At 31.9% G+C, this 19,328-nt stretch overlaps 1 protein-coding gene across 9 annotated transcripts; it reads left to right on the top strand.

The window, feature by feature from the left end:
- Positions 1-1,528: 1,528 nt before the first annotated feature.
- On the top strand, positions 1,529-6,889 carry LOC121253933 (calcineurin B-like protein 4). Of its 9 annotated transcripts, XM_041153858.1 has the most exons (10): positions 1,529-1,707; positions 3,846-4,383; positions 4,648-4,730; positions 4,904-4,963; positions 5,309-5,417; positions 5,578-5,630; positions 5,884-5,964; positions 6,047-6,159; positions 6,230-6,285; positions 6,555-6,889. In XM_041153858.1, exons 2-10 carry the CDS (start codon positions 4,302-4,304, stop codon positions 6,560-6,562), a joined length of 645 nt encoding a protein of 214 aa, XP_041009792.1. In that variant the 5' UTR covers positions 1,529-1,707; positions 3,846-4,301; the 3' UTR covers positions 6,563-6,889. The 9 variants fall into 9 exon arrangements, with proteins under 9 accessions (XP_041009792.1, XP_041009796.1, XP_041009788.1 ...); XM_041153862.1 differs by lacking the exon at positions 6,230-6,285 and having other exon boundaries at positions 4,220-4,383; positions 6,596-6,889; XM_041153854.1 differs by lacking the exon at positions 6,230-6,285 and having other exon boundaries at positions 4,220-4,383.
- Positions 6,890-19,328: the final 12,439 nt, after the last annotated feature.

The following is a 19,328-nucleotide window of genomic DNA, read 5'->3' as shown; positions in this document are numbered from 1 at the left end:
AAAAGATTAAAAAGAGAATTTTGCCTGGAACACGCCCAGCGGCGGTGATCCTGTGCGGCATCCTAACAGCACTCAAATTTTAATTCTTCCTCTTTACAAGACAGGCTAAGAACTAATTAAATTATGCAAGTGAGCAGCTACAAGACAGAGATTGATAAATAAAATAACACATGGGTGACGACGTGTATGGCCATTAGCCATCGGACGGTGGATGAATTTCTAGCTTAAACTAGTCTTGATCGTGAACTATTAGAATAATTAAATTTACTAAATGAAAAATATCCAATAAATATAATCTTTAAGAGTGTTAATGTACATTTTGATCGAGCAACTTGATCTATGCTCATTCCCCTTACTCACTCTTATTTCTAAGTTGGTGAGAAACCTCAAAAACTCTTGATTTGGTGTGAAAAAAAAAAAAAAAAAAAAAACCAATTTTGCAAAAATTAACCAAAAAAAAAAAGGTTACAAAAACACGGAAGCTGCTAATTTTACATAACTTTTTTTTTTTAATTTAATCAACTTATATTATTTTCCATTTAAGAAATTTAATTTGCACTATAATTATTAATTTAATTGGATATATTATTTTTAACATTATATGTTTTGTTTAACAGTTCTTCTATATACAGTCGGTAGATACAACTAGCGTGCAGTCGTCTATGCCACATCAGATTTAAAATAAAATTTTCTTCTCTCATCAGCTCGGTCTCTCTCTCATCAGTTCCATCATCTCGGTCTCTCTCTCTCCTCAGCTCTTCTCATTTCTCTCTCTCATCAGCTCGGTCTCTTTCTCTTCAAGTATCTCCACGTTAGTCACGTTTGCACGCCGTTTGCACCAGGCGCTTGCAACAAGTGTTTTTCTTCGTTTAATGATACCAAGTTATTAAATTTCTCATCTAATAATAACATAAATAGAAAGTGAATGATATGAATCCATGATATTGGGTGAATATAAATGTTTTCAGATATTTTCAGACTATTTCATTACTATTTACAAATAGTTTATTAATATTCACAAACTATTCATTACTATTTCATATTTATTCACATATGATACATTCAAACGCAATGAAATTATCATTTAAGAATAATAATATAGTGAAATAGTATTTCTTGAATATTGAATATTGAAATCTATTGTATTTCTTGGTCTAATCAATGAGCTACCATACGGTCAAATACAAAGCATTCCCTCAACCAAATACATAGATTTGCTACACGAATCATCCTCGATGTTAAAAGAAGACAGAAAACAAATGGTACATAGAAATATACAAGAATCCAAGCTTCAGGAAACATATGCAGCAAATATAAATATATATATATATATATATATATATATATATATATAAAGTAACATTAATTTATAGATTTATTTTTATAAAAAATTCTTTATCATTTTATAATTTTTTACACAAAATTTTAGTAAAGTATTTATCATTTTTTAATTCAAAGTCAATAAAAAAAAAACTGAATACATTTAAATAAATATAAAAAATTAATATTATATTCACTAATTACAACGTGCAAGTGCCGATTGGGCACATCTTGCGGCAGCCTGGTGGAATAGCCGAAGATACAGCGAGAAACCTTCACCATCCGCGAAAACATATTATATATATATATATATATAAATGTTCGGCAATCACGAGTATTAAAATTTAAACCCGCTCAGGCTTCCCTACATTCATACATCACTCACAGGTATAAGCTCTCTCTCTCTCTCTCTATACACATATATGTTTGACGGTGTAGATATGTTTTTAGTGCGCTCAAGGCATTTATATGGTTAATGGAGTTTGGCTGGGGCTCTCTTTTCTCATCCTCTGTTTATTTTTCTGGCTTCTGTTCCATTTTCAGTTTTGTTGGTGGAAATTTGAAATATTTTAATTTCGTTCTGGTTTCTGGGTTTCAAGATCGTTTCAGAAGTCAAACCACTTAAAAATCGTTGCCATTTAGTCTTTCTTCTGGATGAGCAAGTCTCGATCGGGTTCTCAATGGTACTTCTGAGTACATGATCCTCAGCAATTTCTTATTCTAGTTTTAATAATGCTTTTGAAGAATAAAATTAGTTTTCTGTTTCTAACACTTGCACCTGTTAATTCATCATTCAAACGGGTTTGTGAAGTATATATCGGCCACATTTTAATATAGTTTTATCTGTTTTGGTTGCTACCAAAAAAGAAATGAGAAAGAACGTGGAAAATAGAAAACTTGGATATATATATATATATATATATATATATATATAAGTTTTTGACATAATAGTTTTTATTATCTTTCCGCAGATATAATTCCTATACTCTAATTTTTTTTCTTATTTTATCGCAAGAACAAAAGATAGCATTAGAGAAATGAGCTTTGCTGCCTATGTATTTTTATTTCTAGCATAAACTATTGTGATTCTTAATGTTCATTAAAACTTAAAGGGTCTCATTTTGGAATTTTGATGTCTAAGATACAAAGTATTTTGCACATTTGAAATTCTAAGATTTATTTATAGAGAAATGATAGTTGCAGTCGTGAGTGCGCAAGCGCCGCACAATTACTTTGAAAATAGTGAATATATATATATAGGACTCACATGACATGAAAAAATTAATTTTTTAATAGTGGACCCCAATCTTTTTTAAAGAGACTACACTTAGCTTGCTCATTTCACAAGTGTATGTAGCATTACTCATATATATATATATATATATTTCCTTTCTATGTGGGTATATCATGTGTGTGTGGGGCGGTTTTTTTGGGGGGGGGGGGGGGGGGTGGGCATAAGGGAGGTCAGATCTGTGTACACATGATCTGCTGGTTTTAAGGGTTTAATTACTTGTGGGAAATTCTTGTGTTTTTGGAAAATTCCAAGGTTTTGAAAATTCCACCACATCTGTGTGCTTACCATAAATATCAAATGCAATTCATAGTGGTTGTTAATTGGTCCCCTGTGGATATGTGGCTTAACTTGAGAACATATATTAGTCACGTATCGTTTTCATGATTTAATGGGGCCACAAAAGGTGCTCCAGTTTGTTGCCTAGGTCTTTGATTTCTATGATTATTATTCTTTCTTTCACATTTGAATCAATTCAGTAATCTTTGTTTGTTCTCACCCACTATATAGTTAGATGCTGGAGTTTCTTTTTTTTTTTTTAAATCTGCAGTTGTTGTTGTTGTTGTTGATATCATGCTGTCATAAGTGTGGTGTTTATTATGGCCTTTAAACAACTCAGAAAATGCCTTTAATATGGCATTGCTGCCAGGATCGTAATCTGTGTACAAACCTGAGCTATATTGCTCATCCTGTTATACCTCTCTCGCTCTCTTTCTCCCAGCATGAACCTGCAAGCTGTTGACTCATTTGACACAATCATTAATTAGGTTGTGCACTAATGATCAATGGATTTACTGCTTCTGAGTAATTGCGTACAATGGTTTATTGCAGCTTACATATGTTGCTCTATTAAGTCGTTTCACCAAATCTAGGGGACTCGCTTTTGTTATTTTTGTTCCTGAGGAACTTAGCTAATTCTGTTTCAACTATAGAGGCTGATAGATTTCTTGATGGATGACCTATCTAAAGATGGAGTTTAATCAATTTTCTTCTTGCTGTATAGGCAATTTAGTTTGTAACGATAAACTATTGAAGATATTCGCAATAAAACCTCTCTAAGTATGAGCATATACTCACTGGCCTTTGTTTATATATCAAGATGAGTATGCAAATCCTGTCTGAAAGTGCTTACTACTTGGTGTTATAATTGATAATATAGTTGTGCATACTTCATGATGTCATAAGGATTTAGTTGGGCTTGATGGATCTACTTTATGGCTTTATACCGAATCAGAAAATGAAGGGCTCATCATGTGTCGGCCATAGAGGATTACCAGAATTGTGCTGGCTGTTATTAGGATATGTCAAGGATGCACTATCACCAGAATTGAGCCATGCTTGAAGCATTTTATGCATACATTCTTCTTGGTCAAAGCCAGATGGATCTGCCTTATTACTGATGGTTTGGGTTTCAATTAGTAGTTTTGTGCCATCATGGTAATGGCAGTGACAGCCCTGGCCAATTATGATTTGGTGCAAGGGGGCCACTAATGATATTATTTAGTACTTCTCAGAAGATGTCATCAAAATTCTTAATAGCATTTCGACTCACTGATTTATGTGATGGTTTATAGTTGACTCTTTCTTTTCTCTTTTGGATGATAGCAGGTAGGGCTTTTCCTTGTGGTCTGTGGGCATGAGTCCTGCTGATTTGCAAGATATTTTCTAGTGGACTAGATTAGTTTGCTTGATGGGCTGCTATCACTCAAAGAAAGCTAAATCAAAATCACCAAGCTACGAGGATCCTTCAATTCTTTCTGCTGAAACACCCTGTGAGTATGCACCTTGATCCTATTATACTCCTGCAACTTTCTCTTTCCATCTACTTACCTTCAGTTATGAACCATCCTGGTCATTTTTCCTGCAATGTTGCTAACGGATTTAGTGGTCTGGATTTTGCCAGATAATTTTTCACCAGCTTTAACCCATTATGCACACTGCTAAATATATGACATGCCTGCTGACACCTTACTTTCATGGTTTACATAACATGAACATTTATATTTGGATTGCTGGATTGTCTTCTTTCTTTGTAGTTACTGTCAATGAAGTGGAGGCCTTACATGAGCTTTTTAAGAAATTGAGCAGTTCAATTATTGATGATGGGCTCATTCACAAGGTAAGTTTGCTAGTTTTGTGAAGTTTCATTATAACAATGCTGTTGGCTCTTGTAACAATCTAGTTTTTGTATGGTATATAATGTTATAGCTCCATCACATTTGTATATGATGGCTTTTGTCTGTTTACTTTTGTTCATATTAATAACTTCTATATATGCTTTCTTGTCAGCAGGAAGAATTCCAGCTTGCACTGTTCAGGAATAGGAATAAAAGAAATCTCTTTGCAGACAGGGTATGCGATGCTCACTCGCCCCTAGTTTTTTTTTATTTTTTTTTATTTCACCGCTCTGCTGCAGTTACAAGAAGCAATCCTGAAATTATATTTATCTGTGCTGAATGACTTAAAAAATAACATGGCATTGCTAGGTAGATTTTGACTTCACAACCAAGGAAGCATCAATGGCTGATATTACTGAGATTCCAAATTTCTATTGATGCTATAAAGTTCTAGCCTCTTCACCTTTATTTAGTTTTTTTGTATCTGAGGATCAATTTCTTTTTGGACAAAATAGAACGTGAAATTCTATACTTGTTCTTTTCTGCTTTCTAACTATATCAACTTGGTGTTTTCTTTTAGGTTTTCGATGTATTTGATGTGAAGCGCAATGGGGTTATTGAGTTTGGAGAATTTGTTCGATCATTGGGTGTCTTTCATCCAAATACACCTATAGAAGACAAAATCGCATGTAGGTCTTATTTTTCATTTCGATATTCGATTCATGTTTTAAATTTCTGCCTAGTGAAACTGGAATAGTTATTCCTAGTAAGTTATGTTTCACATGAATGCTCTCCAGTGGATCTAATAAGCACATTATCATCTACTATAATGGTGGAATCATTTTGCAGTTACTTTCAAATTATATGACCTGAGGCAAACTGGGTATATTGAAAGAGAGGAGGTGAGTATTCCAAATTCCTTCTCATCACATTATAGAAGAAATTTCACCATTCTAAAAGAAGAAATTCTTATTTAAAAGGAGTTGGATTGCAAACAAACCTCAGTGTTTAGCAGTCTCTGGCTGTTGTTAGTGATTCTTACCTTCTAAGTGTCATGGGCCAAGGAATGTGGTAATGAAAATTTGAAGGTGATAGTGGTAAAGATGTGTTTTAAATCTACCTTGAGCGTTTACAATATCTTGCATTATCTGACAGTTGAAGGACATGGTTGTGGCGCTTTTGCAAGAATCAGATTTGGTACTTTCAGATGATGTTATTGAAATAATCGTGCATAAGGTGCAGATTACTACCTCTTCAGCTCCATTTATTCATCCTCATTGAAAGTAAATCCTCTTACGGTTCTTGTGTAATTCCACAGACATTTAGTGAAGCAGATGCAAAAGGTGATGGAAGAATTGACCAAGAAGAGTGGAAGGAATTTGTGTTGAAGAATCCGTCTCTAATAAAGAACATGACTCTCCCCTATTTAAAGTAAGTCCTACATAACATTTCTTAATATCTAAATCCCAAATTTATCCAAAAAAAATCTAGATCGTTCTAGGACGGGATTTCTTGTTTTGACTATGAAGTTACTATTAAGCTCGTCTAGGCGACCAGGTGCATATTTTTTAGTCAAAAAGTGAAATTTACAAGCCGGTATGGAAGATACACCCTCCACACCATTGATATGTCAGGATTTGATTTGTAAGAGAATTTAATTTTCTCTTGCAAATCAAACCTTATAATGTCAAAGATGTGAAAGATAAGTCCTCCAAATTGGCTATAGCAAGTAGAAAGGTTCTTTCTGGTCTTATGTCAGTTGTTATATGTACTTTAGTCACCTGATGTAAACTCCATGCTACCAATCATTTTTCCCCATATTCCAGGGATATAACTGTAACGTTCCCGAGTTTTGTGGTAACTTCAGAAGCTGAAGATTCAGAAATATGATGCTTAAAACTTCAGAAAGGTGGAATCAACAATCTCGTGTCCGATGGAGAAATATTTTGATTTCCTGTTCTTTGATGAAACGTGAACGTTGGACAAAATTATGAATAAGACTATAACCCCAGTTCAAAAACTGGAAGAAGAGTAGTTAATCGCACGAAGAAGAGCCAACAACTAGGACTCTTTCAACAAGCTGTAATTCTCATTGCTATCTTTGAAAATTTATCTGTGTTCTTCGAATGCAAAGTTGATACCAATAAATTGTATGACCCAAGATCTTGTGCCTAGAGTTCTTGTCTGAATCTAGGATCTAGAGTTCTTTGTCCAAAACTCTAGTGCCTAGAGTGAGGAAGAGATGGACATAAAGGGAGTCCAGAACTTTAGGGGATTCAAATCCAAATTATGTAGTGTAAATTGCGCGTTTTCTATGTTTGTGTTGAGAGATTTTGTGACAAGATACTGGAGACAATAAAAATCTGCATCATTGGCCGTGTAAATGGCGTGGCTCCCATGCATACTATATTTGGAAACATTCCTTTCTTACAATCTCTAATATGAATTTGGGAAAGCAATGTTTCAATGCATTTTATTATGAGAAATGATAGTTGCAGTTGTGGGTAGGCCTGTGCAAAAAACCGCTTGACCCGATCCGTCCGCTTGATCCGACCCGACCCGCACCAAAAAATCGGTTTTAACTACATCTCGGGTTCGACCCGTACAACCCGCCGCTTAAAACACAAAACCCTAAGCAGCCACCTCCACTTCTCTTTGCATCACCTCCGTTCCCCCCCTCCCCACTTCTCTTCATCGCGACGCTATCATCCACAACCCAAAAGTCTTAAATCTTGGAGCGATGGATGACGCATGGCTAAAGCTACAAGTTTTACTACAAGTCTTAAACCTCCAGCAGAACTGATTGCTGCATTGAGAGTCACAAAGCATGGGGAAAGTGAGGAGGCCGACGCTTCAATCAACAAGAGCATCGCATTCCATCTCAAAACTCAATCCAGGTAACCAGTGATTCAGCTTTTTCAGCAATCAAACCAAATGCTTCATTTGATTTTCGTTAAGCTGCCCCAACAATTAAGGCGCAGAGCTTCACCAATCTGCCATGGCCACTTGTACTCAACCTCCTCTCTCAAGCCCATCTCAGACCCCCCATAATTCCACATACCCAAAATCTTTTACAGTTTCCTTCCTCCGAAACTCGTGTGGGTTGTCCTTAGATTTGGCCACTTCAGCTTCCAATAAGCTCAACGTTGAGAACATAGAGAATCCCAACTCCGTTCAGAATCTGTTGAGGACTCACGGTTTGACGCTGAACCACATCATACGCTTAATCTGAACATTTTGTCTTGATGCCATTTAACAATAAAACTTGTTTGCCTTGGAGATGCCGATATTTTCGAAGTACTTGATTCTGGGTATAAGCGAGTCCAAAAAAAGAAAATTACGGGTTGAACCCGATTAATAACCGTCAATATACGGGTCGGGTCGGTCCAAAAACATGGATGGGTTGCTCGGGTTGCAGGCCTAGTTGTGGGTGCGCAGACGCCATGTAATCACTTTGAAAAAAGTTAATAAATTCAGAACTACATGAAAAAAAATTAATTTTTTAATAATAGATCTTACTCTTTTTAAATATAATTGCATGATATTTATATACTTCACAGTTATATATAGTATTATTTTAGAGTATAAGTTTAAATTGAAAAGGATGTGTTAATTAGTGGAAAAAATGAAGATGGGTACCCGCACCGGGCCCCACCCACCCGTTTTAACATCACTTTTTATGTTTGCCCCAGTCCTCATGAAAATGCAGAGCCTGATCCACGAGATTTGATCAGTGGTGATCCGTGCCTCATGAAAATGAATGACGGCAAAGTGAGACACTGATATATATGTCTGTGCCTCCAAAAATAGATAAGAACTCACGTGGAAATGTTGACCAAAGTGTAGTCTGTGCAGCCACCATGTTGTCAGTTTCCAACACGAATTCCAGATGCATGGTCCAGGCACTAGCACTTTCAACATGAAAAGCATAAAAAAGATTAACCATTTTTTTTTTTAAAATAGCGGGCAACCACTCGTGGCGTGGTCCCGATCTAAATTTATTAATAAAGTCATCATTTTTTACGAAAGAATATCATGTTAACATTCTAAACAAATAAAAACCAAAACCAACAAAAAACATCCGAAAACCAAACAAGACCGATCCCAACCCACCTAATACAGCGAGACAATCAGTTTACCTATTTTCGAAAAGATGGAAGGTCCCACCTATCCAATCGAAGAATTCCCTTAAAATAAAAGGGTAAAGAATGACTCTCTTCGTAAATCACGTTCTTCCTCATCTTTCCCTCTCTAGCAAGAAAATCCGCCGCACTATTTCTTTCTCAATGTTGATGAATCACCCTGAAATTCATCCCTTCTAACTCTACCAGTAAGTCCTCCCAAAAATCCCAGAGATGGAGCATGCACCTTTCCCAAGCCACTCCACGACAATGCGCAAGTCACTTTCAATTATCACATTTGAATATCGAAGCCGTTTGCACAATTGAAATCCCTCCAAAATTGCTTTTAATTCCGCACTATTATTCGTGCCATGTCCAAAATGACTAGAAAAAGCCACTATCGCATTACTCCAGCAATCTCGAATAATTCCTCCACCACCAGAATTTCCCAGATAACTATCATCACAGTTCAATTTAACCCAACCTAAAGGGGGCTTGACTTATGAAATTAACTTTCCTGGGCTTCTGCACACAGGACGGTGCGAAAGTTAAAGTTCACGCACCAACTCCATATCTGATGAAGTGAACTTATGTAAGGTCCTTGAGTTCTCGGCTATAGCACTAACCCAGTACCGAATTTGCCTCCAAACCTGTTCAGCATTCTAGTTCCTACCTTCCATTCTTGCTTTGCATCTTCTCTTCCATAAGCATCATGTAATAACACACGGCATGATTAACCATGTAACATGTTAGATGCATTTTTCGTTTTGTTTTTTATAGTCACACCAATAAACAGTTTCTCTTTGCAAAATAAGGAATCATTCTTGCTTTAGTTATCAAATCAATCAAATTATTTTTAGATCTAACTTTTTGTATGTAGATCATGAAGAACCCTATTAGTCTAGATGAAGAACCCTATTATTTCAGATAAAGAGTAGTGTTGGTGTATTGTTCATCGACGGCGGATGCTAATAATATGGTCAAATGACTTATGGTAGTAGTGCCTGATGGGAGGTATAATGGATGGAGGGCTCATCCACATTATGAACAGTGAATAAAGTGCAAAATATATGAAGGATAGAGAGATTAAACCATATTCGTGGTTCGACACTAAAACCTACATGCAGGATCTTAAGAGGAAGGAGAATTCTCAATATTGACATGTACAAGTTCTCATAGCCTCTTAGGCCTTTTGTTGCAATGATAAAAATGAATCAGAGCTTAAAAGTCCTGCTTAGAGCACTGATATTAGCCTCTTCAAATGTTGATTTTCATCAAAATTTGAAAGGTTTGTCTTTCAAAATTACTGCATTGGATTCGGTAAAAACATAAATCTCCAACTTTAAGTTACAGCATAGTTAAGTTCATCTCCATATTTGAAGACTCACTGTTCAAACTCTATAACCATTATTTTATTTATTTAAATTATTGTTTTCTAATTTTGAGACACAATATATTTAAGTTGACAAACAAAAATTCAAGAATCAAATTAAATTATTAATTAACATATAGTTAGTGTTATTGAAAAATATGAAAAAAATAAATTAAAAATATTATTATTAAAAAAATAATATTATATTATTATTTTGACTAATCCAATAACTAATCCAATGTGGGATTATAGCTAGGGAGGTTTTGGATTTATGAAAAATATGTACTTTTCATCAAATTTTAAAGATGAATTTAATAAGACCAGTGCCAATACTCTTACTAGCAGTATATTCTTTTAGTTGATGCATGTTGTTTTATGTTCCCTCTTTCTCTTTTTGTTTTTTCCTTGTCAACCTTTTATCCTCTCGCCCTCTTGAGCCCTGTGTATTTGTTAGGCTACCTTTATGCCATCGCAAAGCACACGACACATGAAAAGCTTCTGTCTCTTCTCCTTTTGAATGGTGAGCTTTATTCTCTGGCTGTGGCTAGATTACGTGGCTTGACACATTTTATACCTAACAAGTAGTAGTCCGTTGCATTGAAAGAAAAAAAAAAAAAAAAAAAAAAAAAAAAAAAAACCCACGTCTTGCACTCTTTATCCCGCCTAAACCAGAAAGAACACAATGAGGTTTCTCTCTTGCACACATTCATTTAAATGAATAATGAGTTACGTATATTCTTGTTATGATCAAAGGCTTTAAAGATTTAACTATCGCATAGTTCTAGAGCTATTGGCTCAATGCTAGTCTTTTAGCAGTTGGTTTTAGTCACGAGTTCAAGTCAGAGAATGAATGAACAACTATAAAATGTCTCGATACCATGTTATAAACATATCGTCAAGTTATTAAATAGTGATAATGAATAGAGTTGTCAAAAGAGAAGTGGCCTCAAAGATGTCGTCAAAGACATCTCAAAGTCTTACTTTATAGCTTGCGCTACAAGAAAAACAAGCACTTGTGATAGATTATTTACGATGATAACAACTATTTGTGACTAAAAATAAATTCATTTTAACAGAAAATAATTTCATTTTGTAGCATTGTAAAAACTAGTTTAAGGAAATTGTTAAGGATCCTCATCCCCTATATGCTTCTTTTATGTTTCTAATTGTCAATAAATAGGTAACCCTAAGACCCATGCAATATCCACATGGGTAGAGAAGTTACAATCAGTTAATCAAGTGATCTCCCTAATTAACTTTTAGGGAAGTTAGTTAACCATCCCAACAATTTGATATAGACTGTAAAACGAACAAAATCTAGATTTGTATAAATTCCGTTCTGCTTGAGATAATTTGAATTAGCCTTGTCTTACACAAATAATAATTCTACCATGATTTAAAAGCGATAGAGTTCTCTAAGTGCGATAACAAAAATGAACTTGAGGTATACAAATGCATTTAAATAAATCAAATATATTGAATGAATAGAAAAAAATAATAGCAAAAAAGAGAGAGAATAGCATTAGGATGTAGGGTGGTGCTAGTGGGTTGCTGCACTTATCGTTGGGCGTATCGCTAGCACAAATGTGTAGTTTGTTTGTTTGTATTTTTTTTTTTGTAAATTTTTTTAAAATCCTTAACTATTAAAAAAAATTAAAATATATATATAATTTCACTAATAATCACTTTCTTAATCACTAAGTAAAATAAAAAAAAATTAAAATATTCAAGCTTTAACTTTGAACAATAACATTGAGGAGACTAAGTTGCATTTTCCTTAGGATGTAATGATCATTTGGTTTGTAAAAAGTCTTGCTTTAATCGCCAAGTTTCATGTTTAAAAGGAACGACTCATTTGTTATTATGTTTGATACTTTTTTAGAGTATTAGCATTGAAATAGACAAAGGTAAAATCAAAATTTAGTTAATTTTACATGTTTTGCCTTTTACTTATTCCATTCAAAATATATTCCTACGTTAGATTAACTATCTATTCCCTATATAATAATAAAAATATTATTAATTTGATATTTTTAATATTTATTTTCTAATTTGTCTTTGCCATATTTTATATATCTACCGATCATATATTAATTAATAATTATTTTTTAATTAAATTATTTTTTTAAAAATCATATTTTAAATGATCATTTAAAGTAATAATTAAAACTTTTTATTAAAAATATCCTAAATTCTATATAAATATCTTAATAACCAACCAAATATTATGGAAAATTTTCAAATAGAAACTTGAATTGTTTTAGAATGATCAATATCACCCAGTGTCAATTTAAAGCAAAATAAATAAATAAAAATCAACCGTGGCCATTCCTTTCACACAAACGGGGAGCATACTCTCGTGAGTTGTGATCCTTCGTCTCGAGCTACAGACCTATCTACAGTCCGAGGCCCGATGACTTACGGATAGTCGGACAGGATTTTTTCCAATAAAATATTTATTTTTTATTATTAAAATCAAACTATTTTATCTTATATAATTATTATATTTTTTTCAAACTCTCACAAAAAATATATATAATAAAAAATTTAAAATTTAAAATTTTTAAAATAAAAATTATATTATAACAATATTTTATTCAATTTTTAACATTTTATTCAATTTTTAACAAAATATCTCATCTCATCTTATCTGAACTGCATAACCTAACCAATCATTAATTAATCTATCTACATTATAAGGCCAAATATGATGGATGGGAGGAGATTACCATAACTAGCCATAACATTATTCTTTGACTAATCTAATGTAGGTATTGGTATTTTTAAAATAAATTAGGTAAATATTTACAAACATTAGCATTTGATTAATCTAATGTAATAGATGGATATAGTCCTACATGCGGTATGGGAAAAATGAAAAATAATAAAAATGAAAAAAATAGTTTTAAAAATTCATAAATCATTTGAAAAAATAAAAATGTGAGAAACAACAAACAATTGAAATGAAATCCCAATAAATATAGAATAAAAATATTTAAAAATAAATAAACAAGGAAAAAATGTATGGAATGAAGAATAATGCTAGAGCCACCGTTGGGGGCTCCCGTTAGGCTCTAACATGTGTTTTTTTATGTATTTTTTTTAACAATTTTAAATATTTTAAAAAAATAAAAAAAATCACAACATCATTAAAAAATACTTTCTTAATCATGAAGTAAAATAAAAAAATTATTTTTTATAATTTTTTATTTTACTTTGTGACTAAGAAAATATTTTTTAATAATGTTATGATTTTTTTTTCTGATTAAGAAAATATTTTTTAATAATTTATTTTATTTTTTAAAAAATATTTAAAAATATTAAAAAATATATATAAAAAATAATTAAAGAAACATATGAAAAATACATATGAGCCCCAATGGAAGCTCCTAACAAGAGTTCAAAGCGGTGGCTCTAATATTAGTCACGGAAGGAATGTATTGACAAATGGATTATTATTAAAAAAAAAAAAAACCGTATATAGGAGCCAAAGTACGTACAGACTAGGGACCTCATAATTATCTCCCTGTTAGCTAAATGACACCACTGATTGATGTTTTATGCCCTTGAAAAAATCGTGGGATTCTAAACCAATTTATTGTGAAATGACCTAAAAACTTGGCAGCTTCTAATTGGTTGTTAAGAAAGGAACAAAGCAAAGTGGCAGCTCCTATACTTGGCGTTTAATTAAGAATTAAAGAACATTCATGCCAATCTACTAGCATTAACGCCCCGTTCATAAGTTGTATTCACATGAATTAAGTTTTTTTTTTTAAATGAATAATAATAAATTGAGATAATGAAATGAGTTTAATAATCTCATTTAAAGTGAGTTTAAATATATTTAGATGTTAAGATAAATTTAGATATATTTATAAAAAATTAAAAAAAATTATGAATCTCACGTATAAAGAGATTTTGAGTTGAAAAAATTTATCGGTCTTAGACTCTAACGTGTAAAAAGATTTTAATTTGAAATAAATTTAATAATTATAGAGTTGTATATTTAAATATCAAACACAGCTTAAAATTAGCTAAACCAAATTGATTTTAATTTAAGTTCCAAACGGGCCTAATTTAATCAAGCAACGAACAAGAACAATGATTGTAACTTTGTTTGGGACAGTTGTCGTACGAACCGTGAATCCTGCCTCATTATCTTGAATTAGTAAATTACCTGACGTGAAACGAACATGCCTAAGAGCATTCATATTGATCTATGCATCAACATATGCAAATACGGCAAAGTCATATTTGTATAATATGAGCCTAAATTCTTCTACATTGACTTATACACCTCTAAATATTTAACTAGTTATGAACAGTGTTTATGTAAATTTAGAGATTTACTATTCACTCTACAAAACACATTTTACTCATTATTTATCTCTCCTCCCACTCGCTCTCGACAACACCCCGCTAATAGGATTATTTTCATCCTGAAAGTATTCACTTCTCCCCCACATGCTTTCCTTTTCTCCATCCCTCTCTCGACTCAAACAACCCCATCGGAAGATCAAACTTGTGCACCTCTCTCTCATGACAGTTGTTGACGGAGCTTGTGATGGCTATGGACTCGTCAAGGTTGGGTTTTTTTGTTAGCTCTCTCTATTTCAAGTATGAAATCGCTAGATTGAGAAGTAAGTATTTCTCCATCTGTTTCTTCACAATTTCAATGTACTGCTATTCCTTCACAGTTTTGTTGTTCTTGGTTTTAGATTAGGGTTTCGATAGACTAGATTTTCTATTCTTGCTTTTAGATTCTAGTTTCGATGATGTTGTTATCCAATCATTTAGTCCATTGATGAGTTATAAAATAAAGAAAACTCCTACGTGTAAATTTTAGCCATTGAACTAATGCTTTGTTCTTGCTGAAAAATGATTTCCGAATTGTGTTTTGTTTAGGGAACCAAATTTCTCTGTTTGCATTCATTATCAATTAACGTGTTTGGAGCATATTTCCTTTTGTGGCTGTAGTTAAAAATCTTAGTCTTAAATATTGATGCTAATGTTCATATGAGTTACATTCATGATTTGTCTCACTGATTGTTAAATATTGATGCTAATGTTCATATGAGTTGCTATGAAATGGAAATCATTTTTTGTACCTTTATATGGAATTGTATTTTGTTGGTGGTTGATGGTGGGTGGGTACCAATCGATTGGGTGAATTTTGTTGTTGGTAGGATTTGGTTTTTGTTAGTATGTTACTGCTTGCTGGTGGAGCCACTGGAGGAATTGTTGGTGGTTGCTAGTTTTTGTTGCTGCTTGCTGGTGGTGAAGCTACTGGAGGACTTGTTGGTGGTTGCTGGATGTGGCTGCTGTTGCTGGAAATTTGTGTTGCTAGAAAATTTTCATTCCATATCCTTTCTAGAAATTTGTGTTGTAATGATCTTGGAGAAATTTGTATTGTAATGAATTTGTATCAAAATCAACTTTTTTGAACTTGTATCAAGATGATTTTGATACATGAAATTTTTATTAAGTTGATATTACAAACTGTTTTTAAGCACATAAATTGTATTAATTCATGTTAATATGTGTTGTTTATGAGCACATGAGATTCATTTTTGGTGTATATAAATTTGATGTATTTTATTATATATATGAAATTGCTAAATTTGGATGTATGAAATTATATTAATACATGTACTAGATGTTATGAAATTGTATTTGGGCAAAACGTTAATAAGAATATTTTATTATTATTTTGTCTCTAATATGCATAAGCCAATGTTGAAGTTTTGCTTGAATGACAAAGTGAATATGCAGAAGATGTAATTTTGCGTATACATATGCATAAACTAATGTCAATGCTTTAAGGAGTGTAAGATACACGCGACTTGCTCCCCAAATTCTAATTTGTGGATTAAACAATAGTCCAAATACTTTATCGCTATAAATCTTAAAAAAACAAAAATAAAACAAAACAAATCGGGAAATAAAACAGTTTTTCATTAGTTTCAATTACATTTGATTATCTCAAACTTCACCTTCAGCATCGAATATTAGGAAGACTTTCTTTTCTCTAAGAAAATAATTTTTTTTATTTATTTACTAATACATGATGAGATAAGCAATCAATACTTAGGGTTTGTGTGGATGTTGAAGTGAGTTAAGTTGAGTTGAGTTGTGATGATAAAATATTGTTAGAATATTATTTTTTAATATTATTATTATTTTGAAATTTGAAAAAGTTGAATTGTTTATTATATTTTGTATTGGAATTTGAAAAAGTTGTAATGATAAGTTGAGATGAGTTGAGGTGAGTTTGGTAACCAAACCCACCCTAGACAAAAAGAATTATTGTAGTAATCGGTATTACTTACCAAGTTAGTTTAGTTTTTTTTTTTACCAATTTACTTTTATTAAGTTAATATAATAAGAAATGATATTTGCAGAGTTAGAATGTGTAAGTTTTGTGTACTCCATTTAAAAAGTAGACAAATATAGAAATTATATGAAAAAAATAATTTTTTTAATAATAAACTCTACTTTTTTTTTTTTAAATAAATACACGTGACTTGCACATATTAACACTACATATAACATTACTCTTATATAATTAACCAGAGTAGCTTCTGTTGTAAGACTTTAAACTAGAGTCGATAATAATTGAAAGGTCACAATTTATCTACATTGGAAACCTTTCACTCAAAAACATATTGAGAGTGAAGTTGAATTCTCTTTGAAAAGCATTAATTCTCCATTTGAAAATCATGCATGCACCTGAAAATGATGGTATTCTCTTTCAAAAGCATTAATTCTCCATTTGATCATCATGCATGCACCTGAAATGATGGTTAAGTACTCATTATTCCACACTATATATTTTATATTTTATAATATTATTTTATTCTTGTTAAACTAATTAAGTTATTCTACTTATCATCTATACACCACATATTTATTGTAGAAAAAAAATAAGTATAGTGTGTGATGTGTGAGGATGATAAATAGAATTATTTTTTCACTGGATCAGAGTGAACATTATAACTTTTCACTAGGCCTCGTTTGTTTTCACAAAGTTTTTCAACTCATCTCATTGCATCTCATCTAATCATTTCTACCTTTTTAAATTCTCACATAAAATAAAATAAACAATTCAATTTTTTTAAATCTCAAAACAAAAATAATATTAAAAAATATATTTTAACAATATTTTATTCAATTTTTAATTTTCATCTCAACGCATTTTATCTCATCCGTGAAAACAACCGAGACCTAAATTTCAAAATTATTGTAAATTGTAACCTTCATTTCCATCCCAAGTACTTCATCCACAAGCCTTTGTTAAGAAAAGGAGAAATTCTTATAACAAACTAATATTAAGGATGCAAAAGAGAAGTTTATTTGTTAATATTTGTAGATAAAGTTATAATATATAATATAGCGAAACTATTTAGTCAAAATTAAATAACTCGTGAACGGCTCGCGCAAATAATAAATGAGCTATTCATGAACATTAATTAGCTCGACTCGTATCCAAATAAAAGTTCAATAAGTAGATTTTGAAATTTAAAAAAGTTGTAATGATGAGTTGAGATGAGTTGAGGATCCAAACGAATCAAACTTTCTCTAAACTTATGAACGATTTTGATAAAAGAGCATAGAACATAAACAAATACAAGTTGACACTTCTGTGTGAAATCGTTTGCCTTACTTGGGATCACCTCAAATCATTTGTTACGTGCATCGGTATAGCCACAATTTACAAAGTCTTAACGATAAAAGAAAGTTGTAATCATCTTGAATGTGGGTCGCAACTCTCAACGTGGATTGTTTAAACAATTAGTTGGATTCATAACTAATCGTTAAGCCAACGCTTCGAAACAAAATAGAGATGACTTTCTTGAAAATTATTTGACAATCTATATTGAGAAAAAAATTGCTGAAAGATTTAGCACGGATGTCATAATTGATGAATATGAAAGAGTGACGAGCTCATTTAGCATAATTAGTTATATATATATATATATTTTTTTTATATCAAACCTGTTCCTAGAAAATATGTATTTTTTATTACATATATAGAGTTATGTCATACTTTTTATAAAAAAAAAAAAAACATTTACATGTACTTTGACCCCCTAAATTAGATTTCTAACTTCTTCCCTACCAAGCTGACCTTAGTTGGGAGGGTGATCAGCATCATGTTCACGTTAAATTGTGAAATTATATTTCTTATAAATTATTGTACTAAGTAAGATGAAGATAATTGCAATTTTTATTTATTTTTCAGATAATTTATTTTTAATTTTAAGGAAATATAAAGATATTTTATGAATCACTGCACACACATTGCTCGTACTAAGGTGAGCAAAAACATCTTCCACTAGAGCGAGCAAAGAGTACTTGCCAACCTAGGCGAGCACACGGAAAACACACATGTCCACCTAACCAAAGAGGGCTCTTTTCTTAATTCAAAATGGGTCCGAAAATCAATTTGAAATATTGAAATAGTGAATAGTAGAAGCCTCACGAGCATGTCTTGCTTTAGGATCATTCCTTCAAACATTCTTCATAACTAGTGGCATTTGATATATTAATGGAAGGGGTGAATTCCACAATTCAGTAACTTAAACATGAGAAAGAAAGTTGGATTCATAACTCGCTCCTTATCTATAAAGAATAGATATTTTGATTGAATCTAATTTGCTTGAAGTTAAAAACATTGATAGTAATAAACTTTATAATGTAAAATTTAGACTATATTTGGTAAGTGAAATAGTTTCAGACTACTTCACTATTATTTACAAACAGTACATTATTATTTATAAATTATTTACTATTATTTATTATTTTTTACTAATATTTACAGATCATCTGAGATCTCTTCAACATCTAAACGTAACTAATGTATCCAAATTCCAAAAGGCTAATCATAAAAATTATTTTATTATTATTATTGTTGGCAAGATTTGAAACTATCAGGAAATTTTGATCAAGACACTTCGTGTGGTATGATATATATATATATATATATATATATATATTGATTTAGGTATCTTTGCGTTTTTTTAAGAGGTTTAAATTTTAATATTTAATGCTACAAACTACATTAATATATCACTTTCATCTTATTATATAACCGATCATTTTTTTGT

The sequence above is a fragment of the Juglans microcarpa x Juglans regia genome, chromosome 3D, assembly GCF_004785595.1.
Source record: "Juglans microcarpa x Juglans regia isolate MS1-56 chromosome 3D, Jm3101_v1.0, whole genome shotgun sequence".
In the NCBI taxonomy this organism is placed as follows: domain Eukaryota; kingdom Viridiplantae; phylum Streptophyta; class Magnoliopsida; order Fagales; family Juglandaceae; genus Juglans; species Juglans microcarpa x Juglans regia.
The sequence above is the reverse complement of the archived record's forward strand: the minus strand, read 5'-3'. Positions and strand labels throughout refer to the sequence as shown.